The sequence below is a fragment of the Equus caballus genome, chromosome 14, assembly GCF_041296265.1.
Source record: "Equus caballus isolate H_3958 breed thoroughbred chromosome 14, TB-T2T, whole genome shotgun sequence".
Classification (NCBI taxonomy): domain Eukaryota; kingdom Metazoa; phylum Chordata; class Mammalia; order Perissodactyla; family Equidae; genus Equus; species Equus caballus.
Genome location: NC_091697.1, coordinates 87,622,251 through 87,635,460, shown reverse-complemented (window position 1 = coordinate 87,635,460; position 13,210 = coordinate 87,622,251). Strand labels below are relative to the sequence as shown.

The following is a 13,210-nucleotide window of genomic DNA, read 5'->3' as shown; positions in this document are numbered from 1 at the left end:
GAGGTTGGCAGAGAAATGCTTGCACCTGTGTTTGTATAATTTGCAAGCTGTTTTGAAACCCTTTTGAAGAGAAAGTGTTCTATGAACCATGTCAGTAATTCTTTTCTTGCTTATTTTTCAGGTGAAACTTTTCTTTGAATTTCTTAAGGCCCAAGGATCACATCTGGATGTTTTTCAAATTGTTCTGGAAACCATATCCAAAAATATTAAGTGGCTGGAGAAGAATCTTCCCACCCTGAGGACTTGGCTACTGGCTAGTATTTAAATGGTCTATAGAAAGAGCACATCAGATGTGGCGATGTGTGCGTGAAGTCGGCAAAGCTCAAGTCAGAGTTCAGCCTGCCCAGCTGCCTTCTCTCAGCTCTCTCTCTAGCTAACAGATGTCTGATGTCGGGGGTGGGGGAAGCCCAGTTCAGTAGCCTATTTAAAAGTAAACTTCTGGGGCTGGCCCGGTGGCCCAGTGGTTGAGTTCGCGTACTCTGCTTCGGAGGCCCAGGGTTTTGCTTGTTCGGATCCTGGGCGCCGACATGGCACCGTTCATCAAGCCATGCTGAGGCAGCATCCCACATGCCACAACTAGAAGGACCCACAACTAAAAATACACAACTATGTACCAGAGGGCTTTGGGGAGAAAAAGGAAAAAAAAGTAAACTTCCTAAACAATAGAGACATGTGGAGAGAGAGATATAGATATAGCTGTAACAGTTTAGCTGCAGCAGACTATCTGCATTGCCTTGCATTATGCCACTATCTTGCTTCTTTGATGCTTTTTTAACCTTGCTTAGGATCCTGGAGTTTGCCCAACCAGTTTTACCTCTGAGGAAAAATAGCCATTCCATAAAAAAAATCTATCTTTCCTTTGCATCTTTCCATCTCCTCGCTCTCCCCCTCCAACTCAGCCTGAATAATTTAATTTTTACCATTCGTGGAAAGTCTGATACAAATTATGAAGCATAGGATTAGGAAAACAAAGACTTTGTGACCAAATGTCATATTATTAGAAATTAGATGTCAGTTTATCAAGGAAGCTAGGAGGGCCTCTTGGCCTGACCCTCACATTCATGAAGAGTGTCAAGGATACCTGTTTGTGGTCATCTCCAACTGAGTAAAGTCTGCAGCACAGAGATACAGGAGAGAAAGGAAATATCACACTACTTTAATCCATACCCTATTGCCTTTTTTTTTTTTTTTGAGGAAGATTAGCCCTGAGCTAACATCTGCCACCAATCCTTCTCTTTTTGCTGAGGAAGACTGGCCCTGAGCTAACATCCGTGTCCATCTTCCTCTACTTTATACGTGGGACACCTGCCACAGCATGGTTTGATGAGTGGTGCGTAGGTCCCCACCTGGGATCTGAACCGGTGAACCCTGGGCTGCCGAAGCAGAACGTGCAAACTTAACCGTTGCGCCACTGGGCCGGCCCCTGCACTATTTCATTTTTAGTAAATCTTTTGAAAGATGCAGAATTAGATCATATTGTGTATATTTTAGGTTAAATCATGGTTTAATGTAAATATTTAAGTGCATTATCATATTTTGTAACCCCAGGTTTAGCATTTTTTCATATTTTAAGGAAAACTCTTGATCTCTGAAATGCTTTTCTAGATGCTTCTCTTAATTGTTTGAATAAGGTCTTTGGAATAAATAAAGACACCACCATTCTAAATACAGGTAGTAAGTTTAATAAATTTGTGATCCCACATACGAATCACTATGAAAGTATAAAGTTCTGGAAAGATTTGAATCAATACACAGGCAACTGACTTATCTGGGTTATTAAGGGAAGCTGGGGACATCTAGTTACCCAATCCATTTTGCAGTGATATCAGGAAGGTTTATAGACCTTTCTTTGGTGCCACTGTCAGAAACAGGATACATTTAGGATGGACCATGGGCATGACCCAATACACGTTTTGTCAAGTTTACTTTCAAATCATTTCTTGGAGTCTTTGAATCATATTTGACTCTAGATTTGACCTGGTCATGGTCCTACCAAGGTCTGTATAACACCTATGTGATATCCCTCTAGAATTATGTACTTTATTATAAGGAAACTGAAAGAGTAAAGAATACTATTTTTTTCCACCAAGATAATATATAAATTAAGCAATAAAATGTCTATAAGTTTCAGTAGAACTATGCCATCAACATTTCCATAAATAAGTAAAGTTCTTTCTTTTGTGTAGTAACTTATATACCATAAATTTCCAAGATTTAATTCTTTTCCTTTTAGTTCCTTATTTAAATACATTTGTAATTTCCCAGATTCTTAAAACCTGAGTCCAGAAAGTAGCAATTTTATAATTTCATGTGAATTAACATGATAATTACTGTGCTAATAATGTCTTAATGAATTACTGTGCTAATAATGTCTTAATGAATAAAGAGTTTTTACAAAAGAAATGTATTGTACTTATTAGTGTGTTATTTCAAAACTTTTATGGTGGATGCCAGACCCCCAACACCAAGACTTGGCTAACGTTACTTTTCCTTTCTTTTACCTTAAATGAACAAACAAGTTGTGAAAAAGTTATATATAAGATTATGAATAGATGATGGAGCGAACAGACACAACTTCTCTATGCCTCCCTGATTCCCCACAGAGGCCCAGGGAGAATTTTGCGGTCTTTGCAGCCCACTCAGAATGAGAAATCTTCCAGATCAAGGGAGCCCAGAACCATGGCTTGTTCCCTTTTTAGGCTTTGTGTAGGGCAGAACGGGTGCTTTAGCCCTCAGGAGCCCAGTTTACCACCATGATAGGAATTTCTTGTCCTACCTCATGTACGTACTTCTGCATTTCATATCTTGCTGTGTCATTGGGTCTATTTGAGGTTCCGGAAAAGTATGCCTGGCCAAGAACTACCATGAGAGATTCTGATTTTTGAGGGAAGTTCCTGGGGTTTTTTAATTTTTGTTTTTGTTCTTTTGAGTAAAGGAATGGTTTATTCCATCCCAAACTACAAGGGGGACCTCCAAACAGTCATGGAACTAGTTTTCCACTCGAACATCAATGTCTACTAAATACAAATTTGTTTGAAATGGCCACATTTTTATTCTGCAACACTCTTGTACTTATATTCATTATTAACCTTCTTTCCTTCGTTTAACCATGTGTCACTCTTTTTCCATTTCAACACATAATGGTTTACAACTTTTACATTTACAAATTTTAAATCAATCATTCATTATATTGTCTGCTTCCTGAAAATTAATCTCAGCAAAGTCATGTCTCCAAATCATAAGGAAGAAAAGGTGGAAAGGATTATGAAAGAAGATTTGCTGGGTTGAAGCGTGTATTTTACATAATCTAATATTTTAGTAGCCAGCATCAGATTATTTTCCTGAAAGAGAGTGTTAATTCACTTTCTTCATACCCGTACGTGCTGTATTTGTCAGTACCAAATTTTCATGTCTGGTATCTAGTAATACTTTCCATGGAAAAGTACGGTTTCCTCAGATGTCTGCACAGCTATGCCACTCGTTTCTTTTGACCGATATTTGCTTAATAGATCTTTTTGTGTCCTGATACTTTGAATTTTTCTGTCTCCTTTCGTTTTAGATGAGACTAGGGTAAACAGACTACGCCTAAATTTTGCTTCCTATTATGTTCCCCAACTTGAGCAGGCCCTGGATTTTATTCTCAAAGGCATAGAAACTGAAGCTTCAGATGCCCTCAAGGTGAAAGTTGACTTCAGCCTTCTACGGACCCCTCACAGTTCCTGCCTTTACTTAGTTTTTGATCCATGAGTATTTCTTACCAACTTTCCAGGTCATCAATGCATTAAAACAATTTTAAAATATGTTTTATCTACATTTTTAGTTATTTTTAGCAAGAAGCTCAGACAGGGTACCTAGTCTAGCATATTCCCAGAAGCGATAATAATTTATTTGCCAATATGCAAATGCCCTAACACTTTTACAGAAGAGGCTCCTTAGGATGGAAATTGGTTTGAATTATTGACTGTATAGTATTCATTTCTCAAATAAGGTTGTGGGATGCCTAACGTATCATATTTAGGAAGAATAGCAGGATAAACAGATCATTTGTTCAGATTTTATACAAGAAAATTTTCCAATATTCATAGGGAAAAATGGTTAGAAAGTCTGAGAAATGCAGACTTAACTAACAAGAAAAACATTTCTACGTTTCAGTCACTTCTGCAAACTTCACTTCATAACCGTAACTTCCAGATCTTTTGCTGATTTGTTCTCCTTTCCTCAAAAGTCCTTATCTTCTACCATGCTCCCAGATAAGGCTGAGGAACCTGTCTTCTATCCTCAGTATGTGATTCACCAACTCTCATCTTTAGGTATTAGCACACATGAGGTTTAGGTATAACACGCATTTCCCACGCTTCAACGTTCATGTCTCCCTCTACTGAATTATGCCGTATTTCTCTCTTTCAATATAACACTTTAGGTTCATGCCTCTGTAAGGAATTCCCACGTTAATACCCCCTGGAATGTCCCTCTAGCCATCCAAATAACGCCTCAGTTATAATAACAAAGTTTATTTTAAATTAGGCAGGGTTAGTTATCTATGAAAAGACTTGAAAGATACAAAGGACATTATCTCTCAGTTTTAAAACTATATTCCCCTTTAAATACTGTTATCTAGCAAGAAAATGTTTGGAAATTCTAACTAATTTCTAATATTTTGAGTTGGGATTGGCAACAGGAAGATAGAACACTCTAAAAACTCAAATATGACAAAAGGCGGGGGTGGGGGTGGGGGAAATTTTTCTAAAAGAGAAACAGTTATCTCCACGGCGTAAGGCTGTTGGTGTATAATTTTGTTTTCTTTCTATTCATACCTCCACATGTAGACCCAAAGACTAAAAGCAGGGATCTTAGAAGGATAAACAGCTTCTTACCTGGTAAGGGGTAAACAGGTAGAGAGTCTAAAGCCCATAAGAATCAAGGAAAAAGTCTGGTCTGAAACAACTATGCACAATCTACGTGAAGCAGACAGAGTCCACAGGAGTCAGATCCCATGTCCTGGGTGAGTTAATTCAGCTCACACTCGGGAAATGAATCAGGGTCACTTAAGCAACAATGAACAAGTTGTTGGTTAATGAGAAGCTAGATAGCATTTAAAGATTGGTATTTTTTATTCTTATTCTTTGTTACTTACCTGTAGATAATAGTCATGACATTATTGATCAAAGCACTGTTTTAAAAATAATGTTCTATATCCTAGAAAAGCCATTGCCAGGTAGGAAAAGCATATTCTCCTAGTTTCAGATAACTTTTTCTCTGGGAAGCCTAGCTGTTTGGATTTTAAGGCCAAGGGCAATACACCAACTGTTGGCTCCTCCATCTCACTGAGAAAGAAATAATACCTGCAGCGTTGGCCTTGCAAATCCGAATCTAAAAACTACTGTCTAAAAAATGAAACCTTAGAGATTTTTTTCAAAACACATCTCTCCTTATCCAGTTTCCTTTTCTTCTATAATTCCACCATTACAGTCTCATTCTTTTGAGCTCATAAAAGTTAAAATATTAAACTGTAACTCATTAGTCATGCTTCAGTGTGACTTTGGTTTTTAATTAATACTTATTTCTTTACAACTAGCTAAGAAAGGGGCCCTAAAAAGAGAGAAGGGATCTCGAAGCTGGAAGAGAGGATTGGGGGTGAGGGGGATTCTGGAATGAAGGAAAGCCCCCGAAAGTATTGGTTGGTAGGCAGTTCTGGAAGGCAGTATTTGTCACTTACTCAAGGGTGTTGTGTACAGATGACATTTGATAAATATTTGTTGACCGTATGAAGCAGCACCCAGAAGTGAAGAAGGAAAATATAAAATGGGATCTAGGAGAATGCAGAGACAAGCCTGCTTCAAAATTTTGCCTCAAGCTGGTCCTGCTAGTACATGATTGTATATTTCTGTGTCATGTATTATGCATTCTGTATATGTTCTGTGTGCTTGTCCTGATTGGCCCCATGTATTGTAAGTGCCTTAAAAGCAAAACTGTAGCTTCTGTTTTGTTTTCAGTTCTCTTTGGTGCTCTGCACAACATGGACACTCCACAAATGTTGCTGACTGACTGACAGGCTGTGCTGGCAGCTATCAGCCAGAGGGAGGACAAAAGCATCTGAGTCAGCTGAGAGTCAGCCAAGAATCACAGTCAAGTGTAATTTTCTGCATAAATATTACAGGACTTTCTCATGCTCAAAAACAAACAAAAACCTGATGGACACATTCTACGGGAATGAACCTGAGACAGGCTCCATGTCAGCAGAGCTGTAAGAAATAAAGGAAAAGGAAAACTGATTCAGTATCTTCAGGAGTACAAACCTCTTCCTAGAAAAAGTAAGTCAATCAAAAATTCCAGCTAGAGATCATTTCTAAAAATATCTTTTATATCTTCTGACTTTTATAGAAGAGGGCCTGTGATTAGTGTTCATGGCTGAAGCAGGGTCCACCATCCCTGCCACTTCCTGGCCTAGTTAGGCCTCATCTGATATGGGGCTTAGATAGCAACTCAACAAGAAAAATTTGGTTTCTTCAGGACATCATTATTTTAAATGATCAGGTTGGAATATGTCAGCATTATACAACTTTGTTTGCTCTTGCATTACAATTTGTGATTCTGGACTATTTTGCACGCAATCTACATGGTATTAAAGTTTCACAATTCACGTTTAATAGTAATAGTAAGCACATCTTTAATGCTTATTTTGTGCCAGTTTCTTTTCAAAGCACTTTCAGTATGTTAATTCATCTTATCCTTACAATAACCCTAAGAAGGTACTTGTCCTAAGTTTACAAAGGAAAAGTGAAATCCAGGGAGCTTAAGCAACTAGCCCCAGTCACAGTGGCAATGTTTTTCAGTATGTTCACAGAGTTGATAGATGTGTGCCTATCAACATGGTGAATTTTAGAACATTTTCATTACCCCAACAAGAAATCCTGTACCCATGAGCAGTCACTTCCCACTCCTCCTTCCTTTCGGTCTTAGGCAACCACTAACGTACTTTCTGTTTCTACGATTTGCCTCATCTGGACATTTCATATAAGTGGAATAATATAATATATGGTCTTCTGTGACTGGTTCTTTTGATGGACATTTGTGTTGTTTACACTTTTTGGCTATTATGAATAATGCTTCTATGAATGTTCATGTACAAGTTTTTGTGCGGACATTTTCCATTCTTTTGGGTATATACCTAAGAGTGGAATTGCTGGACATGGCAACTCTATGTTTAAACTTTGGAGGAACTGTCAGACTGTTTTCTAAGACAGCTACACTATTTTATACTCCCACCAGCAGTGTATGTAGTTTCCAATTTATCTACATCTTTGCCAACATCTGTACTATCTGGCTTTTTGATTCTAGCCATCCTATGCCTTTGCCTAGCCATGTTATGAAACGGTATCTCATTGTGGTTTTGATTTGTGTTTCCCTCATGGCTAATGATTGTTCATGTATTTATTGGCCATTTGTATATATTCTTTGAGGAAATATCTGTTCAGATCCTTTGCCCATTTTTAACTGGATTATTTGTCTTTATTATTACATTATAAGTGTTATTTTACATTCTAGATGCAAGTCTCTTGTGAGGTATACGCTTTGAGAATATTTTCTCCCATTCTGTGAGCTGTCTTTTCACTTCTTTTTTTTTTAGGGAGATTAGCCCTGAGCTAACATCTGTGCCCATCTTCCTCTACTTTATATGTAGGACACCTGCCACAGCGTGACTTGATAAGCAGTGCACAGGTCTGCACCTGGGATCTGAACCAGTGAACCCCAGACCGCCCAAGCAGAGCAAGTGAAATTAACCGCTACGCCACTGGGCCAGCCCCACTTTTCATTTCTTGATGTTATCCTTTAAAGTAAAATCTTTCTTGATGCTTATCTTCCACCTTATTTCTACTAGAAAAATGCTGTTATGATGAGTTGAATTGTATCCCCCCAAAATTCCTATGTTGAAGTCGTAACCCCAGTACCTCAGAATGTGACTTCATTTGGAAATAGGGTCATTGCAGACGAATTAGTTAAGATGAGGTCATACTGGAGTAGGGTGAGCCCCTGATCCAATATGACTAGTGTCTTTATTAAAAGGGGAAATATGGACACAGAAATGCATACACGGGGAATGCCACGTGAAGACTGGAATTATGCTGCCACAAGCCAAGGAACTACCAGAAGCTAGGAGAGAGGCCTGAAACGTATCTTTCCCTGGTGCCTTCAGAGGGAATATGGCCCTGCTGACAGCTTGACTTTGGGCTTCCAGCCTCTAAAGTGATGAAACAACAAATTTCTGTTGTTTGAGCTACTCAGATTGTGGGTAGTATTTAGATCAGCCCTAGCAAACTAATACAAATGCCTAAGATTTATTTTTCCATTTTAGCAGTTACTTTCAGGTCAAAATTCAAAGTTTAATAATAAAATCATTTCTTGGTTTATAATCCTGGTTATATTGATCAATTATATGAAAAATTACACTGAGCTGGGCTTTATTTTTACTTTTCCTGTACAAGTGACTTAGGGTTTTAAAAAAAATCATTAAAAATATTAGTGATAGTGAAAATATCAAGTCACCCCCCACATGAAACAGAGGAAGTGATCCTAAACTCAGCACTCGGTGATTCTTAACTCTGCTTTGTCTAAGAAACCATTCATGGTAACCCAGTTTCCATTTCCTGTGATTGGTTTAGAAATATACAAAATACAGTTTTGACAAATAAAAGCTTAGAATTCTAATGGAGGATTTCTGAGAAAAGCTTCCTTGCGCTTGAGAAAGAGATACCAAAAAAATGGGTTCCCACTCCACCCCCTGCCCTGCATCTGCCTTTTTGACCACATGGCACTTGGTCTTAGGGAAAATTGCTCACATGTGGACAAAATGAGAAGCTGGGTTCTTGATAAGGCTGGGGAGCTGTGACAGGGGACTACCTTATCTCTGGACTTGTATATGAGATGATAAATTTCCTTATTGTTTAAACTAGTTTGATTCAATGTGTTGGTTTTCGTAGTTCAAAGCATTTGAACTATTATATAACTGTTCCTTTCTAATAACCTTCCAGTTTATGTAGCTGAATCTTTTTGCTGATGTCTAAACTGTGCAAGAGCTCTGTTGGATAATTATTCCACTTTCCTTAATGCTATAAACATTTCTTAATTTGGTATAACTTCAAAACATCACTAATCGATGCAGAGCATGTATGCTGCAAACCAGTTACAAAGGTAATGAGATTATGACCCCTCTGGTCCTTGAGGTGGGTGGGTAGAGTCTGGAGTAGCTGGAAACCTCATGGTGGTCATCCTTGTCCTGGCAGCAAGTAGCATCCTCTATTTATTCAAGAGTGCTGAACAAATATCATTTTCAAATGTGTATACTGAACTAATGTATTGTTTATTTCAAAATAATTAGAAAGATTATTTAATAATGTTAAACCTAAAGTTGACATGGCGCATCAATAAATTAAATTGGAATATCAATGAAATAATTAGACTTCTAGTGGCCCCAAAGTTAGCTACATTTCTCTTTACTCCACATCCCTTTCGTGGATTATTGTCACTGACCCCAATTTCCCTGTGGAATAGGGAAGAAATAGCAACCTCCAGAGCACTAGTTTAGAACACAGACCACCCAAGTTCTAGTCCACGTCTGCCACTGGACTGCGAGTAAATCCAGTAACCTCTCTAGGCTTTACTTCCCTCATTTGTTAAATTCAGGCTTGGATTTGTTGATCCATGGCAGACTAAGTGCTTTATTTTGATGAGAAAAAAAGTTCCTGTATTCATCGATTAGCAAGTTTGTTGCTTCTCTATAAATAAATGTTGTTTGTTATTCAGGGAGGTCATATTTCTCCTTTCATGCTATTTATTATATATTATAATTAGACCTCCAAATTTTTGGTTTTCAAATGTTAAATGGTAGATCCTGAAAATAGTAGATCAGTATAGTAATGTCACACTATCTCCTCTGATAATGAACAGCAACTTCATAATAATTTAAAGTATTATTATGCCCTTAAAGAGGAAGTTCTGTGTGGGAGGATAGGAGGAGATTAAAGACTGAAGCATAATGGGTTTCAGCAGTGAATTTGTGAAATTGCGTTTCCTCAGAAATGCTTTATGGAGTCAAATGCAAAACAGTATCCAAAAAAAAAAAGAGAACAGAATAAAACAAAACAAAATTCATTATCAGTCTCTTTAGGGTAGGTAGGATTTGGAAACATTTTGGTTTTGTTTACTCTTTTTACTTTCAATACAAAACCTCAAGTCTTTAAATGGTTCTTAATGTCTTTGCGTGTGTGTGTGTGTGTGTGTGTGTGTGTGTGTGTGTGTGTAGGAATGGGAGGGATGGGAGGCAAGTGGTTGGCAAAGAGAGGATAAAGAAGTTATTATCTCTGTCAAAGAAATCTCAGAAAGACATGATGATCCACCTACATTTGCTATTACAGTGGCAAAGCATTTTTACCATGTCTCCACTGAATTAAAGTATTTAAGACAAAACACAAGATAACGTGTTTTACACTTAGAAGCATGCTACACTCTAGCTTACAGGCGAGGTGACGTGAGGGGATTTAACAAGTTGCGGAGTTTCAAATATCTCTGATACTAAGTGCTTTGGCTGCAAAAATAACTCCAAAGGAACATGACATGACCAAAAATATAGGGACGAGCCTTTTATCTAAGCAATACAATGTGTGAGGTCCTTTTAACAAAATCCAGCCCTGCGTATACTATATATCTGAACACAGATGCACCAGCCCTTGTGGTTCAGTAGTTTTGGTTCTGAAGTGCCCTTGGGGGTGGGGTGGGGGACAGGTAACCTAAGGGCTCTAATTATCTTTAACACAGTGACCACAGAGCAGCTCTGAGGTATCATGTGATACAGACACCTTCTCTGTACTGTACACAAACACACCATGCAATATAGAGAGATGTTCTCTGGAAGAGTTTTCAGTATTGCAAGTGAACTAGAACTCTAAATACCATTACATCCGCTCAAATAGTCATTCAAAAATTATTTATTGCATACTTATCTAGAGATTAGGAGACAGCCCTTAAAAAAGATAATGACACTGCCTTCACGGAGCTGGCATTCTTGAGAGGGAAATTGGTAATAACGAAACAACAAACAAAAACACTGTTTGAGAGATTGATGAGCAGTGTCAGGAAGATAAAGCAGGGCCCAGTCTTTATAGACTAGAGTATGTTTGTGGCTATTTTAGATTGTGTGGTCAGGGAAGGGCGCTCTGCAGAGGTGACATCTGAGCTGAGACCTAAATGACAATAAGAAACCCGCAGGCAAAGTACCAGGCGTAAGGCACATGCAAAAGGAATGGTTAACAAAGCTGGATGGAACTTGGTGACTTCCAGGAACCGCAAGAAGGCCTCTGTGGCCAAAGCATGGTGAGCGCGTGTAGAAGATGATGTCCCGGAGTTAAAGTAAGGAGTTTCGCTTTTATTCTAAGCGTGATCGGTATCCGCTGGAGGTTCTAAAGCGTGAGTGGGAAGTGGGTGATTTAATACAATTGACATTTAAAAACACAATATTGCACTTTGATTTTACTTCTTTGAAACCTAATTTCTAATTCCCATGCCGGTCAAACGAATCCCGAGCCGTCCCTGTTTGCCCAGGCTGTTTGCGCTCCCCGCCGGCTTGTTTGCACCCGACGCCCTGCTGTTGACAGCCTCGGAGGGGGGTGTGACAGTTGGCAGGCGCAGCGAGGCACAGCTAGAGCCAAGTGGCTGCAGGGGCCGGGGCAGCGGGTGCGGAGGAGGGAGAGGAGGCTGTGGCAGCGCAATGAGGGGGCCACGCTGCGAGCGGGGCGGCGATGCGCACACCGAGCAAGGGATGAGGAAGCGGGGCTCCCGGGACCCCAGGTTGCTCCATCTAGAAGGTTCGCCGGGTCAGCCCGGATTTGACATTGGAAACAATGGTGGCTCGGGGATGGAGACAATGGCGCGAGTGCTGGGGAGCGGGGGCGACTAAGTGAGTTTCTGTTTCTCGGGCCCGGCCCGGCCCCGCCTGGCCGCGGGACCCTGCGGCGCACCCCCGGAGCCGCAGGTGTTGGTTTAGGGCTCAGCTGGGCCGGGCCTTCTGCCCACATCCTGCAGCGCCCGCGGCCCCGGGCGGATCCAGCGCCGGGTTTTGTGATCCGCCTGCATGTAGAGGCCGCGCCCGGAACCAGCGCAGGCGCTCTCGGCCCCGCGGGGGTCCCAGCCCTGCCATCACTCTCCTGGCCTCCGACCGCTGGGACCGCTCTGCCGTGGGCCGGCAGCCCTGCCGAGACAACCCTCAGCGCCGGCTCCTTCGAGCCTTGGCAAAATGGGCTCCCCGGAGCCAGTCTCCCCCAGGGAAACCGAGCTTCGCAGTCCAGGGAGCGACCGTCGCCCGCAGGCTCCAGCTCTGCCTTCAGATCTCGGCTTCAGTGGCACCTCCCAGCGAGGCCTCTCCTCACCAAGTTATCTGAATTAGCTACGCACTCACTCTCCATCACATCACCCCGACTTAATGTTCAGCGGGGCATTTATCTCAGTCTCGTGTGTCTTCTGTGTTTATTGCCTTTCCCTGGAATGTCCGCTCCACGGGGCAATGACCACGTTTTGCTGGCGGAGTCTCGGTTTCCTAGCGCCTAGGACCCGGGCGGGCCTGGACGCAGTAGGCCGTCTCATTTGCTGAATTGACTTAACGCCGCTATGGGCAGGGGAAGAACCAGACCGGCCGGCCTTCCTGGCGGGGCGGGGCTCGTTCAGGCCACGCCCACGGGGCCGCCCCCCAGCGTTTCCGCGCCCCTCGCCGTCCTCCCCGGAGTCCGCCTGGGGCTGTGCGGCTCCGTTCCCTCTAGCCTCTTTCGCTCTTTGTGCAGCTGTCGCGAAAACCCGGAGCGGCGGCGCTCCTCGCGGCACCTCCCCGCAGCCCTCCCGGCCTCGCTGGGCATGCTCAGTCGGCAGGGCCGCCTCAGCTCTCGGAGTAGGAAGCTTGGGCGCTCGGGCGGTCGAGAGCGGCGGCGGGGGGAAAATGGAGCCCTTCACCAACGGTGAGTGGGCGGCCGGAGGCGCCTGGCCGGGCTCTCGGGGCCCAGAGGGTCGTGGGCGGTCGTGACACGCGGGGTCGCCTCCACCGCGGGGTTCCCGCAAGGGTTTGGGGGCGGTAGAGGGGCCTGGGGGAGGCAGCTGGAGGGTCGGGGGGCGGGCCGCGGCCGGGGTAGGGGTACCGGCGTGAAGGTCAGTGCCGCCGCGGGCCGGGGCC

The 13,210-nt window shown here is 42.1% G+C and overlaps 3 protein-coding genes and 1 long non-coding RNA gene across 15 annotated transcripts in view; 3 read left to right on the top strand and 1 right to left on the bottom strand.

The window, feature by feature from the left end:
• ERAP2 (endoplasmic reticulum aminopeptidase 2) overlaps positions 1-2,403 on the top strand; it is a 40,309-nt gene extending 37,906 nt beyond the window's left edge. For 2 of the 3 annotated variants that reach the window (XM_023616932.2, XM_070232790.1), the window contains exon 19: positions 122-2,403. In XM_023616932.2, the coding sequence (XP_023472700.1) occupies positions 122-265 (144 nt within the window). In that variant the 3' untranslated portion in view covers positions 266-2,403. 3 annotated transcript variants of the gene reach the window in all.
• The window catches only part of ERAP1 (endoplasmic reticulum aminopeptidase 1), a 144,529-nt gene that overhangs the window by 130,900 nt on the left and 419 nt on the right, over positions 1-13,210 (bottom strand). The gene's annotated exons all lie outside the window — the stretch shown is intronic.
• Positions 5,741-7,857, top strand: LOC138917329 (uncharacterized). 2 transcript variants are annotated; one of them, XR_011425172.1, is made up of 2 exons: positions 5,741-6,311; positions 7,628-7,857. It is a non-coding gene; the product is annotated as an uncharacterized lncRNA (long non-coding RNA). The 2 variants fall into 2 exon arrangements; XR_011425173.1 differs by having other exon boundaries at positions 5,986-6,311; positions 7,682-7,857.
• Positions 11,213-13,210, top strand: part of LNPEP (leucyl and cystinyl aminopeptidase) — a 107,411-nt gene continuing 105,413 nt past the window's right edge. For 4 of the 9 annotated variants that reach the window (XR_011425170.1, XR_011425165.1, XR_011425164.1 and 1 more), the window contains exon 1: positions 12,180-12,998. Coding sequence is in view for 3 of the 9 variants with exons in the window: in XM_001503684.7 (XP_001503734.3) it covers positions 12,980-12,998 (19 nt within the window). In the remaining 6 variants the exon portion in view is untranslated. Of the gene's footprint in view, positions 11,404-11,731; positions 11,859-12,179; positions 12,999-13,210 lie in introns of those variants that run through there. The other 5 variants (XR_011425171.1, XM_070233255.1, XM_070233256.1 and 2 more) reach the window with 3 other exon arrangements.